This window comes from Zeus faber (assembly GCF_960531495.2).
Source record: "Zeus faber genome assembly, chromosome: 15".
In the NCBI taxonomy this organism is placed as follows: Eukaryota; Metazoa; Chordata; class Actinopteri; order Zeiformes; family Zeidae; genus Zeus; species Zeus faber.
In genome coordinates, this window is record NC_137194.1 from 9152992 (window position 1) to 9172552 (window position 19561).

Sequence of the window (19561 nt, forward strand, 5' to 3'; positions counted from 1 at the left end):
AGGGCTGACGGAGTCCGTCTATTAGTAACGCTGCTATTAATAGAACGCCTCTCGTATGTATTGTTCTCGCGCTCGTACACCTGGTGACATTGTGCGGAGCAAAATCCATTAATGAGCACGACTGGTGTGGCGCATTACACCCTTTAGAAACCCACGCGCCGCATTCACTTCCCCTGCATCAAAGGACGAAGCACCCGGCTCGGTTCCGTTTTTGCAGTCGTGATGACGACTGCGAAACATACGCTGCTAAGGTAAAGATGGGAGCGCTGAGAAGCATCTGAAACAAAATAAACAGCCGTCACAATAATCTTATCCAAAGGCACGGGCACAGGCGAAAGTCAGATGCAAAAAAAACAAACCCCCAAAAAACCTTATAAAATACTTTTGCAGCTGACGATGGAACTATTAATCATACTGATATGGAACTCGCGGGAAATAAAATGTGTGGTTATATCAGCAACAAGAAGAAGAAGAAGGAGAAGAAGAAGAAGAAGAAGAAGAAGAAGAAGAAAAAGGCTTAGACTACTTTGGCACATGGTAAGGCATCTGTATCGTTCCCAGAATCCCAGAGAGTCCCAAGCGCTCAGCACACTCCGTTCCTGCGCCGCCTCTTATGAGAAGGAAAGGAGGAAGAATAAAAAAAAAAAAAAGAGCAAAAGTAAACCTTTCGAAATAGCACTCGGGCGCCTCCAAAACGGGAGGCCGGGGGGGGCAGACAGACTGATCCGCTGGCGAGGGCCCCCTCGCTGTGTCATGACGTCGACCCGGACGTCGACCCCGCGACGGCGAGCAGCAGGACGAGCAGCGGGGACGGGGCGCCGGGACGCCGATGGCCGCCGCCACGGGCACTCATACCTGCAACACAGTGACGCACATCACAGCGTGAGACCGGGTCGAGGTGAGACGATGAAAGCACCGCCTCCACGAAATAACAATAAAAACAAGTGACGAACAGCTCAACCCCTGCGTCAGCCGCCATTTGCATCCATTTCAGTCACTAATATAATCGGATTATTACACTGGGGCTCCGTGGAATACCCCATCCTGATTGGTTAATCGCGGCAACCAGTCACGTCTGCGTAACGACCACGACTTTGGACGAAAGCCTCTGCCAAACGACGAAATGACGACGAGGATGCTAACAATGGCGGCGGTCACAGGCCACCGCTTCTCCGCCTGTTTTCACGTGCCTCGTCTCGCTCCGCCTACACGTTAACAGTAGCGCCGGCTGGTGGCGCCATCTGGTGGCGCTACATGGACGCTAGAATGGAACCGGACTGGAATGGAACGGGCGGCCACGGATATCGATTTCAAAACCCCCAACGTTCCGTTCAGCGTCTCATTTCACAGTTAATGTAAACGTGCAATTTCAGTTCGTACGTACGTACTAGCTCGAAAAAATCATTGAAAAATCTATATTCTGTGCCAATGTATTATTATCATTTTTTTTTAAGTAGACGTGTAATAAGTGGATTAATGTGCAGCCAGTTAGTTGTTATCACAAAATAACTCACTTTACACTGATACAAGACCCTGCCGGGGGGGGGGTTATTTTATGATAATGACCGGCTGGCTGCACATTATCCCTTACGTATGATTCAATTTTAGCAAAATGAACCCACTGCAGGTGACATCCCACCTGTTATGCTCAGATATTACATTTTCTCGGGCTTCTGTGACCATTTTTAATGGCAGTCTAAGCACCTTATTGACATTGCTACGGCAGCACGTGAGCGGAATGCGGAAGTAAGGTAATGAATAACAGCACTGTCATAGTCCAGCTGCAAGTCCATGTCCAAATAAAAGTTGTTTTTCCTTGAATGTAAACCTAGGAGGGAATTGTCGAGGAAGCTCTCGAGGGTGAGTCGACTCTAATGACTTTAATGGGACAATGTGACATCCGCGGATTGGGTTAAAAAAGACATTTCCGAAGCACGAAAGCCTCATCCTGCGTAGATTTCGCCGTCCGCTTTGCTTGTTGTGATCTCAAGACATCTAACCTTTGAAAAATCCATCCTCTCTGATTCCTGTCCTCTCGTTCCTCTCAAATGAAAAGTCATCAAAAAGACACTACAGACTCAAATGTCTCTCGGTGGCTTTTCTTCTTTTTTTTTTTTTTTTTTTTCGTCTCCGATGGCTCAAACCCAGAATATAAACGTTGCAAATTAGTATTTGGACAGGCGGGAGGGTCCCACGGGACAGCGGCGGCCTGCAGTAAAAGGGGATGTGGAGCCCTGCGACAGAGATGGATTGCCCGGAATATCCGGGCGGCAAGGGCCGACGGGGATGGCGCTGCGGAGGAGTTATAAAGTCACACCAGGACAAAATGTCCCTGTCACCCGGTTAAAGGGCTAAGTGACTTTATTTACAAGCAGGGGTAAACAACATACAAAGTTCCAAGTTTACTCTGGATGTCTTTTTTTTTTTTTTCTCTCTCTCTCTCTCTCTTTTCATTTCCACTACATTTACCACTTTTGCTTCATCAGCTTGAGTTTTGGAAAAATCATCAATTATTTTCATTCAATTTCACTGGGAAACTAAATATGCTTCATCCGCGGATCTCTCTGTGCTGCACAAATGTGCATTGTTAAACTAAGGTCAAACGTGCGTCTTGCCCACCCAATCAAAAGTTCAGATTTTTTTTCCAGAAGCAATCTCCGCTCCGCCTCCCCATTCCTCCAAATAAAACAAACAGTGTGTTTTTATAGTCGATGTATTTATTTTCCCTCCGTTTGGTAATTGAATGAAACAAAAAGAGCACTGTGCTTAACAGGGAGAGTTTCTTGGTCACTCTCTTACCCGCTCCCCCATCACATTTTGCATCACACGTAACTTCAAGAGTCGGATATTTTTAATGTTGCTATGTATAGAGAGCCAGCTGCCACAGGAAACTAGTACCTCCATGTTACAGTATGTGTAGTGTACCGTCACCTTGGTCCGTGATCTGAATCTGAATTCAATTATAATGCAAAATGTCGTATCAAAAATAAAACAAACATAATAAACAATGTGATTAACAAATATTGCTTCAAACTGTGAAAACACTGATTAAGGCTGTTTCTACTTCTTTGCAGCCCTTGCAACCTTTTAGCCTCAGAGTCAGAGACCAACCGAAATCAAACCGGAGTCAATGTGAAACCCCCCCTATGTAAAATACGTTATAACTTTTTCCACTCATGTATTCATTAGCATAGGCCGTTTTTGTCTGAATTGATCTATTTTTATGGTAGAGAGAGCAAGGTTTTTTAGGGCGTATAATACATTGGAAAAGTGATTCTCATATCAAGAGCCTCAATTTCATACGCATAGGCCTGGGACCCCATTTGATAAGATTTAGTCTCTTTGACACCACGGCAGCAGCCGAAAGAAGAAGAAGAAGAAGAAGAAGAAGAAGATGAAGATGAATATGATTCATGTCTAGATTATAGTTAGAGAGATAACAGTGAAACTCGGATCAAAACATTATTCTTCATCAGTATTCTCACTATTAGTCATAATTGTACATTCTCCAATGGCGCTAATGTCTTGTAAATTAAATGATGTTGAAGTTTAACGAATAATAAATAATAAATATAAAATATAAGAAATATAAGATACCTGGACCACACATCCACACATAATCCACTGCATTAGATACCCAGTCATGTATTTAGTTACAAATCATATTCCAACTAACTTTCATGTGGATTTTTTAACCCAATATTTGACTCATTAGGAAACATTGTGCCCCAAGTCGTCATCAAAACATCTCAAGATCTCCTTGAGACCTTTGGTGTCCCCCTTTTGGGGGTGGAGCACGCCAGGTTAGGAAACCACGGTATTAAGAAATAATCAGTGCCTGACGCTGGTATTTGTAGAAATAACAACTATTCATCCACGCATTGAGAACCACTGCATTAGATACAAACAGTCATAGATTTAGTTACCACTTATATTCACACTTACTCTCATGTGGATTTTCAAACATTACATTTGACTTATTAGGAAACATATGTGACCCCCCATTGAGAACTCCGGCATCCCCCTTTGAGGGTCTCGCACCCCGGGTTAAGAAACCACCGTATTAATAAATGATCAGAGTGCTTCTTACTCAGCTGGTGGACCCTGATGGGGTCAGAGGGCGGGCCGAGCCCTCCCTCGCTCAGCGAGCTGATGTGGATGACGTAGACATCGTCCTCGGGCAGCGTCAGCTCCGCCGTGGAATTCAGCGTGATCAGTGTTCTCACCTCCCTGTGTGTCTGCCTCTGGTACGTCAGCTGAGCGGTGGAAAGCAATAAAGGACAAGTAGTTTGTTACTGTAATTAAGTTAATTTTTAACATTACAAGTATCTGCCCTTGTTTAAGTATCTTGAGTTTTGGAGACTTTCGACTTCATTTGTATTATTTTACTCTATTTACATTTCTAATACAGACACAATATATTTTTTTAATTAATAAATCATAAAATAAAATAAAACAAATAACAAATAAATTAATACATGAAATTAATAAAAAAACAAAAAACAAATAAAAATGTATTTATTCCTGATGTATTCAATCCTGAAATAAAAATAAAAAATCAATAAAATCCTTATTCATTCATCCTAATATTTGTATATATGTGTATATTACTATAACAACACAACATACTTCACACACGGGACTCAAAATACACCCATATTCTTGTTTCCCCATAAGATTTACGCTTTCTTGAGAGGGATCACAAAATCACACTTTTGGGATTCTCTTTCTTTCCGACTGTTTCTGTGCAGAGCTGATTGTCACCATTGTGGTGTGGGGATGGTGTGGTTTGAGCAGCCACACCTGACCTGGATCTAGATAATTTGGGACCCGGGTTAATTCCAATTAGCCCGACAATAAACTGGTCTTTTGTGTCTCTGTGCCGGAGGTCACCGAACACGACACTGGATTCTGCACAGAAAAGCACCCTAAACAAGCTGCACAGGTACTGTAACCGTAGACCTCCTGTGCCTGAGGCTCTGAGTAAGCGTGTCAATGGCATTAAACGTCTCTACTTGAAACAAAAGCGCTCCGCTCTCATCAGCAAATGCTTTCTTGGATGTTGTCATGTCTGTAAATCTGGCAAACCCCAGGTGTCAAAAAAAGCTCAAGCTAAAGCTGTCAAAAAGGTCTCATAAAATCACATAAGGATTGGAGTGCCCTAACTGCAGCATCACTTCCTTTTTCTTTTCCGCGGCAGTTTGCCAAGTCTAATCCCAGCTCTTGCAGCATTTGCACAACACAGTCAGCTAAGCCCTCTAGATAGGTACAGTAGGTAGGAATACTAGTGAAAATCATGACATCCTAAAAGATATCTCCAGCACATGGCCCATTTTCCTTACAAAAACCTTTGTAAGCAAGGTTTGTGTGGCTACAAAAACATATATTTTAAAGTGCAAAAGGCTTCCACAGTCAGCATTCTCAGGACGTCTAATGACCTGCACTGCCCCAAACCAACTGTATGGCCACACAGTTGGTTTGGGGGGAGGCCCATGGTCTATGACTCAGTGAGTCCTATTCAGACAGATCAGGAGTGAGAAAACAACATTTTGGGGTCTTCATAAACCATGACTTTAAATTAGAGGACTGAGAGAATAATGCAACGCTTTACCACTCAAGACCTACAGATAAACCGAGGAGAACACTCACTTTGACAGTGCCACAGTGACCCCTGCAAAGTACATGTTTGGACTATTCCAGTGGGAATTACAGGGCTTTGTTGTTCATATGAAAACCCTTGGACTGCGGGGCAATAAATACTGTATAAAGTTGACAGCATCATCATGCGTCATACTTGTACCTTTACTGAAATAAAAGGCTTTACTTCTACCAAGGATCCGACGGTTGGTTGCGATTCCGCATTCGGTGTGAAGCGAGCTTAAGGTCACGAGAGCAAGCCCCAGTCAAATTTATGGAAACATTTCTTCTAAATACTTAACCTCGAGTTGAACTATAAAAAACAAAGTACTTTTTTTTTTATTTTTTTATTTTTACAGTTGAACTTAAATTTTATTCTATTATTTTTTACCTTTTTTTTTTTTTCTCCAATTTTCGGCGTTGGACTCACCTGGTACCCGGTGACCTCAGACTCTGACTCGGTGGCGGTCACAGGCTCCCAGTACAGAGTCAACTGGGAACCGATCAGCGTCCACTCCACGCTGAGCGGGGGCTGGGCTGGTGCTGCACAGCGGTAAAAAAAAAACAAAACAGAAAAAAAACACCACAACACAGCATCCATTTTAGCATTTTCACTTAGAGTAGGGACACGTCGCCGCCACTCCTCCATTAACCATCACAACCCCATCCACACTTCAACTTCCACATCACCGACTGTAATTACAGACTCCTCGTTCTGAGCGACTAAACGTATTTCTTTTTTCAAAAGGATGGTTTGCATTTTTTATTTTCCATTTTTCTATTTTCCGCCTGCTGTGACAGCGAGGAGAAAAATGTGTCAAAATGCATCAACTTTATCCTGCGTGAGCGAAAGAAGACCAGACCAGAATATTTACCATTCATTCATTGACATTGACATTGACACTTTTCACATTTTTTTTTTTTTTAACCTCAATTGATGTTAAACGCAGCTTCCTGAAGGTGCTCACAGACTACACAATTGCCAAAATCCTAACGTCTCTGGGGTGTTCACACTACACAACCCCTTTTCCTGACATTATTTTCGTATTGCTGATGTAGCGGTGTTCACACCACACAACTACTATTACTTCTGGTACTACAACTACATGACCCTTCACTCTGCGAGCGAGAGACACACGTGAGACCTGACGAGGCTTGGGCATTTTTGGGAAATCATGTAGAAATTGGAGGAAGGGCGGGTGCGGAGCATGGATTAATTTTGCAGAGAGTTAGAGGTAAATTATTAGAGATTATAATCATTATTATTGTAAATTAAGTCATAAATAGTGAATTGCAATAAAAAGACCTAATATTCCTTTATTTTTTTATATAATTTTTACATTTATATTTGTATGTTTTATGTTCATAGTTTTGTGTAAATATTTAGTAATTTATTTTTTAGGATTTTGCTTCATTTTTATTTACGTTCTTCACTGTTGTCCTGTAAGAAAGAGGAGTCATTGAAACCTAAACACACAATGCTGCTGTTCTAAACACACGATGCTGCTGTTCTAAACACACGATGCTGCTGTTCTAAACACACAATGCTGCTGTTCTAAACACACGATGCTGCTGTTCTAAACACACAATGCTGCTGTTCTAAACACACAATGCTGCTGTTCTAAAAACTCAATGCTGCTGTTCTAAAAACTCATTGCTGCTGTTCTAAACACACAATGCTGCTGTTCTAAACACACGATGCTGCTGTTCTAAAAACTCATTGCTGCTGTTCTAAACACACAATGCTGCTGTTCTAAACACACGATGCTGCTGTTCTAAAAACTCATTGGTGCTGTTCTAAACACACAATGCTGCTGTTCTAAACACATTTTCCGGCCGCAAAGACATTGTCTCGCCAAATGACGTTTCTTCTGCATGCAAACATCACTTGAAACACTGACTTTTGTTATTTTTATGTCTGTTAAATGTCTTTATTTTTGTATGCTCTCTCTCCCTCCCCCCCTCTCCCTCTCTCTCTCCCTTGCTCTCTCTCTCTCGCTCTCTCTGAGTGGATGGGGGGGCATGAGCGGGCGAAGTGTGTGCGTCGTGGTACCTGTGGAGCGAGGGGCTTTTTTCCCTACCTTTCCTTATGTTCAGTATTTATTTTGGTGATGGGTAATGTTTTTTATTAGTTGTGGTGTGTAGACACAGCGGGTGGGGGCGGGGGTGGGGGTCCACAGCGATGTCGGACTCCACCAGGTTGACACGAAAGCACGGCCTTAAGATCTCTGCTGCTTCTCCCATGTTCCTTGGAGAAGTGTGCGCTGGCCGCGGCGCAGGTTGTGGCACATCTCTCTTTACAGCATGACGCTCAAAAGTTTGGTTAAGCGTTTACATGATAGTTCAGGCTAATGGATCTGATTGCCCTTTTTTCCCCCCTGATATCCGATCCAGTGATTTTGGCCTTTATCGGGCAGATGCCAATAATAATGATACCGATACCGAGTATCAGATCGGCATATTCCTATTGAAAACCAGATTCCTTGTGTGTGCACTTGGCCAATAAAGTCTGATTCTGACTCTGATGACATTATTCCCTTCAGTACACACTTCTACAGTACAGTATATTGCTCCTCCTCCCCTTGGCTTCCTCTCACGCCCTCATTGGCTCATTGGCTTGGGGCTGATTGCCGAGCTCCCGAGCCATTTCAAACGGGAGAAACTTACGAGGCTTTTTGGTGGTGGCGTTGATGGCCGGGAGGAAGGGTCCGGTGCCGGCCGTGTTGAAGGCGCTGACCGTGAGGAAGTACTGCGTGCTGGCCGCCAAACCCGCTACCGTGACCGAGGTCTGGTTCCCGGGGACCCGCACCTTGCCCATGGTCTCCGGCTTGGTATCGTCCTCCCAGTACACAATCTGTGGATGGATGGATGGATGGATGGATGGATGGATGGATGGATAGATAGATAGATCGATACTTTTATTCTCCCCGAAGGGAAATTTTAAGTGTCACAGCAGCTCACATAAAATATAGTCAATAACTAAAAGCAATTGAATAAGAATAGAAAAATAAAATGTTTTGAAAATATACAATTAACCCTGACTGTGTTAACTGTGCAATAACATATACACTTAACCTTATGATAAACAGCAGATATAATAATATATATATATATATAATAATAAAATATTAGCAATAAAAAATATATAACAAACCAAAATGACCAATATCTAATGAAATAAACCCTGACAAATATTCAATATAAGCCTGGAAAAGTTTACAAATACAATAGAAAAATAAACCTGCATCATCATTCTGGAAGTGTACAAAGTTTTAATTAATTTTTTTTTTCTCAAATAAATAGAAAAGCTAAATAAGCTGTAGTGCAGCTGTTCCCACCAGAAATGCTCCCGTTAATGATTGTGGAGTAGATAAAACAAATTAGGAAACACTGGCCTGGTTCGCTCATTGTTGTTTTTTCCCCAGCCAAACCTAAGCGACTTGCCACCACTTACGAGAAGTCAAATTCGCTGTGTTCCCTTAAAGGGAGACTCGCTTAAAGGTATTTTTAAGCCGAGCTGAATTTTCTCATTATCTTATATAATTGGGACTCGACCCTGGACTGGATTTTAAATTGATCCAGTATTGATCCAGAGAATAGCTTTGCAAAGGGGCAGACGCCACCAAGTTCTCTCCTCGGCAGGGCTTGGGTTCAGCCAAAAAGATTCCTTTGATGACTCTAAAATTCCACCAAATAAAGTCCCTGTCCACAGCCTTTTAAACCTGGAAACAGGTTGCCAAGCACTTCCTCTGCTAAATGCAAAACGGTGAATTGTCTCATTGGTATTTGGTATTTAATGAAGAAACAGAAATATCGAGCCGCGTCCCCCCATGATGAGACAGCCTTCAATTTGCTCGGAGCTTCAACCTTCAGGGGAAAGAAAATAATGAAAATAACGAAATTAAGAAGCACGATGCACGTTATAAGCGGCTGGTTTTAGGACGTATTTCCAGTAAAACACCGAAACACACCATATGACCACTCTCCTGGATGGATTCAGGACTTTGGTTTATTCTCTCCCAAAACCCGTAATTGCACAAATCAGAGAGAACTTTTGTGGCAGATACGGCATTCATTCACGACAGCCATTCACACATTTGGTTCTTAGCAGGGAGATTAGTGGTGTGTGGAATCATTAGTGGCAGGTATGGTAGGTAAGCTATGGCTCTGCATTTACGATTGTACTGCGGTACAGCAATAAGGGAAATGAAGGTTTTTCTGCAATATCTGAGAAGGGAATGTGTGTTTTTTAACCCTTGAGGGATCCTTGAGGTTATCAAAATGTAATGTATCTGTCACGGTCTCAATTTCGGCGAGACCTTTAATCTGAAAGCTCAATTCTTTTGATATCAGTGCTTATTCATGGTGAAAGAATCCCTGACTCAAAGCGGTCCTTATTTCGAAAAGTCATGTCATGACAATTGTAGTTTCGCTAAACATCAGTGGAAACAGAAAGGTCATGTGCAAAAGCAATTTCCTCTTCTCTTCATCTCGGCATTTTTTTTTTTTTTAATTAATTGTAATTTTTTAAACACGTACAGTGAAGTAGTCATTTCTGCGGCGACGCCGAGTCTGCAAAGGAAGCGTCTCTGAGCTCCACCGAGGGTGACGGCGAGCATCTGACGCCGCCGTGAGCAAACTCAGAAGATCTTTTTTCCAATTTCCATTTCCATTTTTTTAAAAGGGTTGGGCGCCTACCTCATAGCCCAGAACCCTTTCGGGGGTGAAAGGGAGAGCCTGCCAGTTGACCTCGATCTCCGAGGCCGAGACACTTCTGGCCCAGACTCCCGCTGGCGTCCCGCTGGGCTCTGGACAGAGACACAAGGACCTGCATCTTCAAACTGAAAGGATTTCCTCTGAGTCGTCAGCGCTGTCATGTTACGTGACTTATGAGCAGAAATCAACAGGAAGTCATTAGCTCCATTCATATATTTTAAAATATATTTACATTGATATATACGGTATATATATGACATGTATGTAACATATATTAGTAATGATATTATTATATATTTTTTACATCCTTGTTATATATTATGGGAAAATTATATATACATAGAAAAATAGAAGATTAATAGAAAAAAAACGAAATATATATATATATATATAGTATATATATATATATATTATATAACAATAAAAAGAAATAAAGCTATCACAGTCCACAGGCAGTAGTCTTTTCACCACCCCTCGTACTAACTCTAAAGCAGGGGAGGCTGCCTTCTGTATCTATGCCCCAAGTAAATGGAAGACCCTGCCCGAGGACCTGAGAGAGCCCCATCCACACTGAACACTTTTAAAAGTGTGTGTGTGTGTGTGTGTGTGTGTGTGTGTGTGTGTGTGTGTGTGTGTGTGTGTGTGTGTGTGTGTGTGTGTGTTCTGTATGCTGTGAGATTTGTTTATTCTGCACTGACTGTTCTTATGATTGCACAGAGATTTTATATATTTTCTTTGATTGTATTTCTCTGTAAAGCGCATTGTGTTGCCCTGGTATGAAATGCGCTTTATAAATAAAGTGTGACTTGACTTGACTTGACTTGACTAACAGTCAGGGGTGTAATGTGCAATACATTCCCTGTGTTTATCTTTCTCCCTTGTCCAAACACAGTGAGAGATTTATGTTATATACAGTGTGTGTGTGTGTGTGTGTGTATATATATATAGATATATTTTTCTTTCTATTTTTTTCAAATTTTCTCACACTGTGTATAAACTTTTTTCCTGATGATAGCTCACATTTTCAGTTTTTTGAACATTGTCTCCTTTCTGTTTGGATTAAGGACATTTCTAACTATGATATTCATTCAAATGTTCTAATAAATCGTGCTGACAACTATGATGATACATTTTTATTTTTTCTTAACTTAATTTTGCCTTCTTCTGTGGTTTTCTGAATTCCGTTCGAAAAGGAAGTGCCATTGCTTTAATTGGAATAAAAAATTTTATATATATAAAAATATGAGACCTGTCAACCTTGGGAAAATATTTTGAGTACCACAATAGTGTAACAGGGAGTCTCTGTAGCGTTTGAGTTACTGCAATTAAATGACTCCATCTGTTATTCACGTCTCGTAACGAGGCCAATCACATCGTATGCAAGATACTACCTCTAACTACATACAGTATACTAATTCATGTCATCAGAATATACCCTTTGAAATGTTTTTGGAGTGTCAACTATGTTACATTATGTTGGTATTGGTATTGAGTACTGGAACATTTTTACCAGTACAGTACATGAGCGCAGTATCAGGCATGTAAATTTGACCAGCACAGAATTGGAAAATATATCTGACACTGATCGTTCGGTGAAAACAGACCAATTCCAGTCACCGGCCGGTCGATCGGTGCATCTCACAGTTTATATGTTAACATTGCTGTCACATTTTTGTGCTTTAACATAACTCTCCCACTTTTCCCAATTTACCTCAGCAGCACAGCGTTACACCTCGGTGGATAATAAAGTTCCACTCAGTGCTGCGTATCAGTGGATGTTGAGTGAGAGGAGAAGGAAGGGTAACATACATACATACATATACATATATATATATATATATATATATATATATATATATATATATATATATATATATATATATATATATATATATATATATATAGTAGATAAATAGTAGATAAATTAAGCGATCTGGAAAAAGCTCAGGGGTGTAATGTAAATGACATGATATATTCCCTGTTTAAATCTTTCTCCCTTGTCGCAACACGGTACCGGCCTTGTATCCTCACCGATCTCAGCCGAATAGATGGTCACCACAGGGCCAAAGGGCCCCTGTCCTTTGCTGTTGTACGTCCCCACCTTGACGTGGAAGGGTGAGAAGGGCGCGATGCTGTCGTTGCGGTAGACGTACCGCGACGCCCCCGGCGCAGACGTGGCCTCCCGCGTCCACGCCGCCTCGCCGAGGGCGCGGAAGGCGATGATGTAGCCGAAGCTGTCGCCGTTCTGCAGTTCTTCGGGGACAGGCTGAGAGTGAAACACAAAACTATAGTGATATTAAAACACATACAAAGCGTGAGGGGGGCGGGGAGGGGGGGGCTGACACCATCACCATCACCCCCATCCCCCCAATCTATTTTGATTGCTTTTTCTCACCCACCTGATGGAGCGAAATGAGGAGTGAAAGGACGACCAAAAAAATAAAAATAAATAAAAAATTTGGGAGGTTTTTTTTTTTTTTTTTTGCTCATTGCAGAGTGGAGCAGAGATGTTGGATTTCTAATAACTTTAACGTTTCATAATTCAACTCAGCTTACATCCATCAATCCATCCATCGATCTATCCATCCATCCATCCATCCATCCATCCATCCATCCATCATCTATCCTTCCATTCCCCACACACACACAATGTTCATCCCCCTGTCCGTCCGTCCATCCACCCGTCCGTCCATCCTTCCAGCAGTCATTCCATCCAGCCACCCACACATCCATCATTCCTTGCTTCCAACAATCTGTCCATCCATCCATCCACCCATTCATCCATCATTCCATCCACCCACCCATCCCGTCAAGCCATCCCTTCTTCCACCCAGCCATCCATCCGCTCACACCAGATACCGCCAGGGGCGTTTTTTTAGGCGTCTCGGGTTTGACGAGAACAATAACTCCACGGGGAACGTCCACCACTCGCACACCACAAACCAACCCCTCTGTCGCATTCACTTTTAAAAATAATACATTACAACGTATCCCATCATCGAGGCAAATTTCAATCTGGCCGGAATTTGTTTATTGATTTATTGGTTGATTACATACTTAATATAGGCATAGACGGCCATTTTGGGAGGTGAATGGAGAATGTAGGAACCTAAGACGGACAACTTACCTCCCATGTGATGACCAACTCAGATCTGCTGCCGCCGCCTCCGCCCACCTCACCCGGCGCTGCGTCAGGAACTGTACACACACACACACACACACACACACACACACACACACACACACACACACACACACACACACACACACACACACACACACACAGACATACCAACCCTACTATCAGCCTCTGGTTAAAAGCAGTGAGGGGGATTTTTTACAGAGAGTGACAGCAACAGTCTGTAAGTTTGTTTTCCTGGTGGAATGCTAATATTTTATTTACGCATGTTTAATTTGTTATGGGGGAAAATGTACGGAGGGCACATCAGCGATATATATATATATACAGTATGTGTGTGTGTGTGTGTGTGTGTGTATACACAGTATACTGTATGTGTGTGTGGTGGAATTATATACAATATGTATTTATATATATAGTATATACCTTATATATATATACTGTATATGTGTGTGTGTAGTTGATGCATAGCAGGCTTGGTAATTCAATATTTTCACTAAATACATCTTTTGAATGGACCTCTACGGGAATCTACAATTTACGCTTTGCGCTTGAAAAAATGTAGCCGAATCCTAAAAAATTTGGAGCCTCACGTCATGCCGCTTTCACAACGCTTTCGCAGCGCTGACACTTCCGCTTGGTGTGACCTTCCACATTAATTAACATGACAGCTTATCTGAAGCATTGCCGTGCCGCTTTCGTGACGCTGCCGTGTCGCTTTTGGTGTGGCCCAGGGGTTACAGACCAGAACAAATCTTTTAAAAGAAAAAGGAATCAATACCAACTATCTGTGAGGAAACTGCAGGCGATGGAAATGTAAGTAACTCTGCTGTGTGTGTGCAGTAGATAGACTGTAGGCTGGTGCACAGCATCCGCTATGCATTTCTCCAAACAAAAAAAAAAATAATCATAGAGTTTTTATTGTAGATGTATTACAATTATTTTATTTTATTTTATTTTATGACCTTTCCTGAATGAAACAAATAAAGCCCTGTGGGTTGTCCCGTTGCGGTGTCCCCTGCGGTGCACCCGGCAGTGCAGCAGGGCCCTGGCCTTACGAAAGTCGGCACAAACTTTTAAATTAGGCCTTGAAGAGCTAAGATGAGTGAAGATCAGCAACTGGATTGCTTATTTCTTAGATTGCTTCAATGATCCTGTTGGTGTAGTGTTTACACCTGAAACACCTGAGACTGTCAACAAACTTGTTGATACAGTAAGTATGTCATTTGATGACTGGAAAGTATTTAGGAGAAGTGCTTTGGGTGAAAAGTAAACTTGACATACCGGCATCTTCTGTCCTGGTCTTTTGGGAGCTGGGACTGGGTTCCCCAATCCCAACACTGTTCCTGGCCAGAACCCGAAACTCGTACTCCACCCAGGCGTTGAGGTCCACCACAGTGGCCGTTAGCGTGTTCCCCTCAATGACCTCTGGGACTGGGGGAAGGGATGCACGTTTTAACGTCAATCTATTTTTTTTTTATACGATTTTACGATTCGGGGTTTCAATTGATGGAAGCTTTTTGATACCTATTCGGTATGCCTGGCTACTTAAAGGATGGGTTCGCTATTTTTCAACCCATGCCTAATTAAAATGTTGGTCTCCATCATTTATAACTCTTCATAGCTAGAACCTCGCTCAACGCTTTACCTATTGAGTAAGACGGAAGACGGCGAGGGATGCTACCGGACACCAGACACTTGTGGCAGGGGCTGCGTACTACAAGAGCTACTAACTACAAGAGTCCTGTCCTTCCTCACCGCCAGGCCCCAGGTGGTTAGGGTGGGGAGGCACACGTCCAGCTCCCTCTCCCTGAACACAGGATCCCCCCAGGGATGCGAACTCAGCCCCGTACTGTACTCCCTGTACACGCATGACTGTGTGGCCAGGTCCAGCTCCGACACCATCATCAAAGTTTGCTGACGACACCGCCGTGGTGGGCCTGATCTCTGACGACGCCAAGGCCTACCATGAGGAGGTGGCTGACCTGTCACTCTGGGGCCAGGACAACAGCCTCCCCCTGAACGTCAGAAAAACCAAGGCGCTGACTGTGGACTTTAGGACCCGGGGATTACAACCGAGGACGCACACACCGTTGATGAGGACTTCTGTCGACAAGGGGAGAGAGAAAGGCGAGGCAGCGTCTTTACCACCTCAGGCAGCTGAAGAAATTGCGGGTCTCGTTGAGGATCCTCAAGTCCTTCTACTGTGGCACAGTGGAGAGCATCCTGACAGGCGACACCACTGCCTGGTTTGGGAACTGTACTGCTCAGGACAGGCGGTTCCTGCAGAGGGTGGTGCGTTCAGCCGAACGTACCACTGGAACTACCCTCCCTTCCCCCTGCAGGACGTATACACCAGGAGGTGTAGTAGCAGAGCCTGCAGGTCCATGAAGCATCCTCATCACCCCAACAACGGACTGTTCCAGCTGCTGCGGTCGGGGAAGTGCCTTCGCAGCCACACAGCTAGAACAGAGAGACTGAGATTCTTCCCGCAAGCCATAAGGACTGTCAATGATGAACCGACCAGGGGCCCCAAATGAGACACAAGCATAGGCCCCACTGCCTTACTGTTCTGTATGTAGCATACTGTACTGCATACTGCGCTGTATTGCTGTTCTGTTCGGTGTTACTGTATTGCTGTGCCGTAATGTTGTATACTGTACTGTATAGCTCCACTACACAACCTCACTTTATTCACATGCCAATTTACTGCACATATCTGTACATACATATATATCTGTATATACATAATAATAATTTGTTTTATTTCTATTTTGTATTCCTACTTTGTATATTAATTTTTTTTTTTACTCTTATTTTATTCTACTTACTAATTGAATTGCGTTTTAGGAATCAATTTGATTAGTTAGTTAGTTAATTAGTTAGCTATTGTGCCTTAGTACTTACAGTGCATAATCTTTGGGTGCGCAATGTCATTTCACTACATATATGTATGCTCGTATGTATATGTATGTGACAAGTAAACCTCTTGAATCTTGAATCTTGAACTAACCATTCTGCTGTAGCTTCCCACTGTGCTTCAATGCACTGGGGCAAACACTCAAGCCTTAAACAAATGGGTTAAATCTCTTTTTTGAAAATGAGAAACTCACAATATAGTTTAAAATGGTCATAAACCATGTATATTATTACAAGTTTCAGGGTTTCATTAATCGTTATGGACTTCTGCAAGTAACCAAAAACAGGAAGTTGCGTTGCTTCCTACTGGCAACCTGCTGAAGCCAAAGTCAGCTCTGGATGCAACATGTAAAGTTAGTGTTATTTAAAACAACAAAAAATACACCAAGACACACGTGACTATATGGTGAGTTTCCAGTTTTAGGAGACTGATCATGTTTTTTTAAGGCTGAAATGTTTGCCCCTCTGCAATGCACCGAAGCACAGCGAGAAGCTGCAGCAGAGTGGTAAGTTTCCCAAAAGTGAAGTGTTGAGCGATGTTGTGCTCGTAATAACAGTTATAAATGATGGGAACCAACATTTTAATAATACCTGAGTTGGAAAATAGCAAACCCATCCCTTAAGGCCTTCTGCCTCATTCCCGCGTTAGAAGCTTTCCTTGGGTTCAGGCTTCTCATTGAGATCAAGATCTGTTTTACAAGAGACCTGAAAATAAATCACATCTAAAAACCACAAACAATAAAACATGACAGAATCGCAGTTCACAGGCGAGATAAAAACAAGCGTCATTAAAAACATCAGCAATTAAAACTTTTATAATCATCCAGCTGAATGATTATTATTTGAAGAACCTGGTAATGAGGTGCTCCGAGCTCAAAACATGCCAACAGAATAAAGATAACGGCAAACAGGAAATTCCTTGTCATCTGCGTCCTATCAGTTTTTTATTCCTAATCACATTGATCGTTTTAATAAAAATAGATGTATTCTTGTGCTGCTTTTCTGTGCCACAGCCCTCTTAAAAACAAGATTTAATAAAGAGCCAAATGAAGGTAAAAAAAAACAACCAAGGCCATTAATTATATCTCTGCACTTATGAAACATATTTCCGCTGCGTTCGGGGTTATAACCGCTGACCCTGCGCGTCGTGCCAATCTGCGATGAGCCAGATGAGACGGCCGTCACCATGGTTACCTGTGTTGACCCGCTGCCAGCCCACAGTGAAGGGGTTCCGGGTCTGGATGATGTAGCTGGAGATGGGGCTGCCGTTGTCCCTGCCGGGGCTCCAGCTCAGCTGGGCGGTGCTGTCCGTCACCTCCTCCACCAGAACCTTGTCCGGGGGGCTGGGAGGGCCTGGACCAGTCACGGAAAAATGAGTAACGATTGTGCTCCCGTGCAGGTAGAGGTAGAGCCGTCACCATTAATCGATTAATCACCTGATCGTGATTAAACGAGATGATTGCTTTCGTTTTGTAAAATCATTAGATTCCACAGTCCTGACATCAACCGACTCTCCGCCCTTTGTCTTCTCATTGACAGCAGGGAACAAATAAATCTCCAGCTCTACTAATTTTGCTTATTCCTAAAGAAGGTTTAGCTGTAACGTCGATTAATCGTTTTTTTGCGATTGTTTTGCGAAATCATTAATAGTCCACCGGGGACGGACTGAGACTGAAAAATGGCCCTGGACTTTTTTACCCAGACCCGCCCACCACAACCAGCCTGCGGATACTCCACCACTCCTGCCCCACCGACGCATATACAAAGTGCGTCCAGCCCTTGATACCACCACTTATACTGTTTTTACAGCAAAATGAACATTTATACTAAAAAGCTGTTCCCATTGCCAGTAGACCGGTATGCCCACCTTTTATATTTTCTGGTGTGTCACGTTTGACATCACAAACAAGCTGAAAAACGGGGCGTGTCATGGCTCCAGTGTGATTTGGAAACAAAGTGTAGAAGCAGCATGGCGTACCCATGCCCGCACCAGGAGCGGAGATGCTTTCTCCGGTTGGAAGAATGGCTTGGGGCGGTGCTGGAGTGGCTCGGAGTCCGGCGGGGAGCGCGGGGTTCTCCACCGCGGCCCCCACGGAGCGGATATGAAATGATTGAAGATACACGGATATTCCTGTCTATTTACGTGCCACCCTCCCGAACTTCAATGTGCCGGGGAAGGGGCGAAAATTTGCGTGTCAACCCGGGCGTCATGTTTCCATCACTGCCGATCAGGGCTGGAGCCGATGAAAACCTGTCACTACTGCAGAATCATTTATCCCAGGAATGAATGCCGGGTGTAACCTTTCCCACTCGAGAAAAGCCAAATGTTAGCGGGTGTTAGCAGGTTTTTTCGTGCAGTGGAAAAGACGTATTATGAGCATATTACGTATGGATTCTCTAGACCAGGGGTTCCCATCCACTGGGCCATTGGGCGGTGAGAAGGTGGCCGGGGGTGCCCTGTTTAGCCTGTACTTCCTGTGCTTTATTTTTTTTGGCAAAGCCCGATCAGATCGACCTCAAATCGAAAACAAGCGAGCGAACAGTGTGATTTTATTGTAGATAGTAAAATAGTAATGTAAAATAGAATAGTATTTATGTATTATATATCTATTGCCCCTTGGTTCCGAGGTCGGGGGGGCAGAATTCTGAGTTTATTTTCGAAACACAAGGGTAGTTTATTATTTTTTTTGCACGACCCTAATGATCTTTTATTGCAGACGTATTTAATGTATTTATTTCCCTCCGTGTGCGGAGACACAGAGGAAAATAAACCATAAGTCAAAACAGGCCTTGATGATGAAAAAAATCCCTCACAACTTGGAAAAACCAAAGCCCTTACAGTGTTAAATGACAAATCATCAATGTTGGTGGATAAGGAGCAGGGGTGGGCGGATTGATACCAAAAGAAAAGATATTACCGTTACTACATCAACTTTCAAGATCGATTTTAGCCTCATTAGGATCGAAACCAAAAAGGTATCAGTTTCTCTCTCCAAAGCAAGTAAAATTGCTTTTTTTTTTTTTTTAATTCTACGTATATATTTTCTCACTTGTCACGGCTTGGTTGCCAACTTGGACGCCACGCAGGGATGTGTTGGTTCTGATGTGTTGGTTCTGGGAACGACGGGAGCCGCCTCCCGTCTAAGAGGC

General features: G+C 43.0%; 1 protein-coding gene across 1 annotated transcript in view; it reads right to left on the reverse strand.

The window, feature by feature from the left end:
* Positions 1-751: 751 nt before the first annotated feature.
* Positions 752-19561, reverse strand: part of LOC307240727 (contactin-3-like) — a gene marked incomplete at both ends in the record, with an annotated part of 48712 nt that continues 29902 nt past the window's right edge. Inside the window, 9 exons of the mRNA XM_080014577.1 lie at positions 752-855; positions 4091-4256; positions 6068-6180; positions 8305-8491; positions 10336-10445; positions 12385-12619; positions 13481-13551; positions 14777-14926; positions 17606-17764. Coding sequence (XP_079870703.1) covers positions 752-855; positions 4091-4256; positions 6068-6180; positions 8305-8491; positions 10336-10445; positions 12385-12619; positions 13481-13551; positions 14777-14926; positions 17606-17764 — 1295 coding nt within the window. The remainder of the gene's footprint in view (positions 856-4090; positions 4257-6067; positions 6181-8304; positions 8492-10335; positions 10446-12384; positions 12620-13480; positions 13552-14776; positions 14927-17605; positions 17765-19561) is intronic.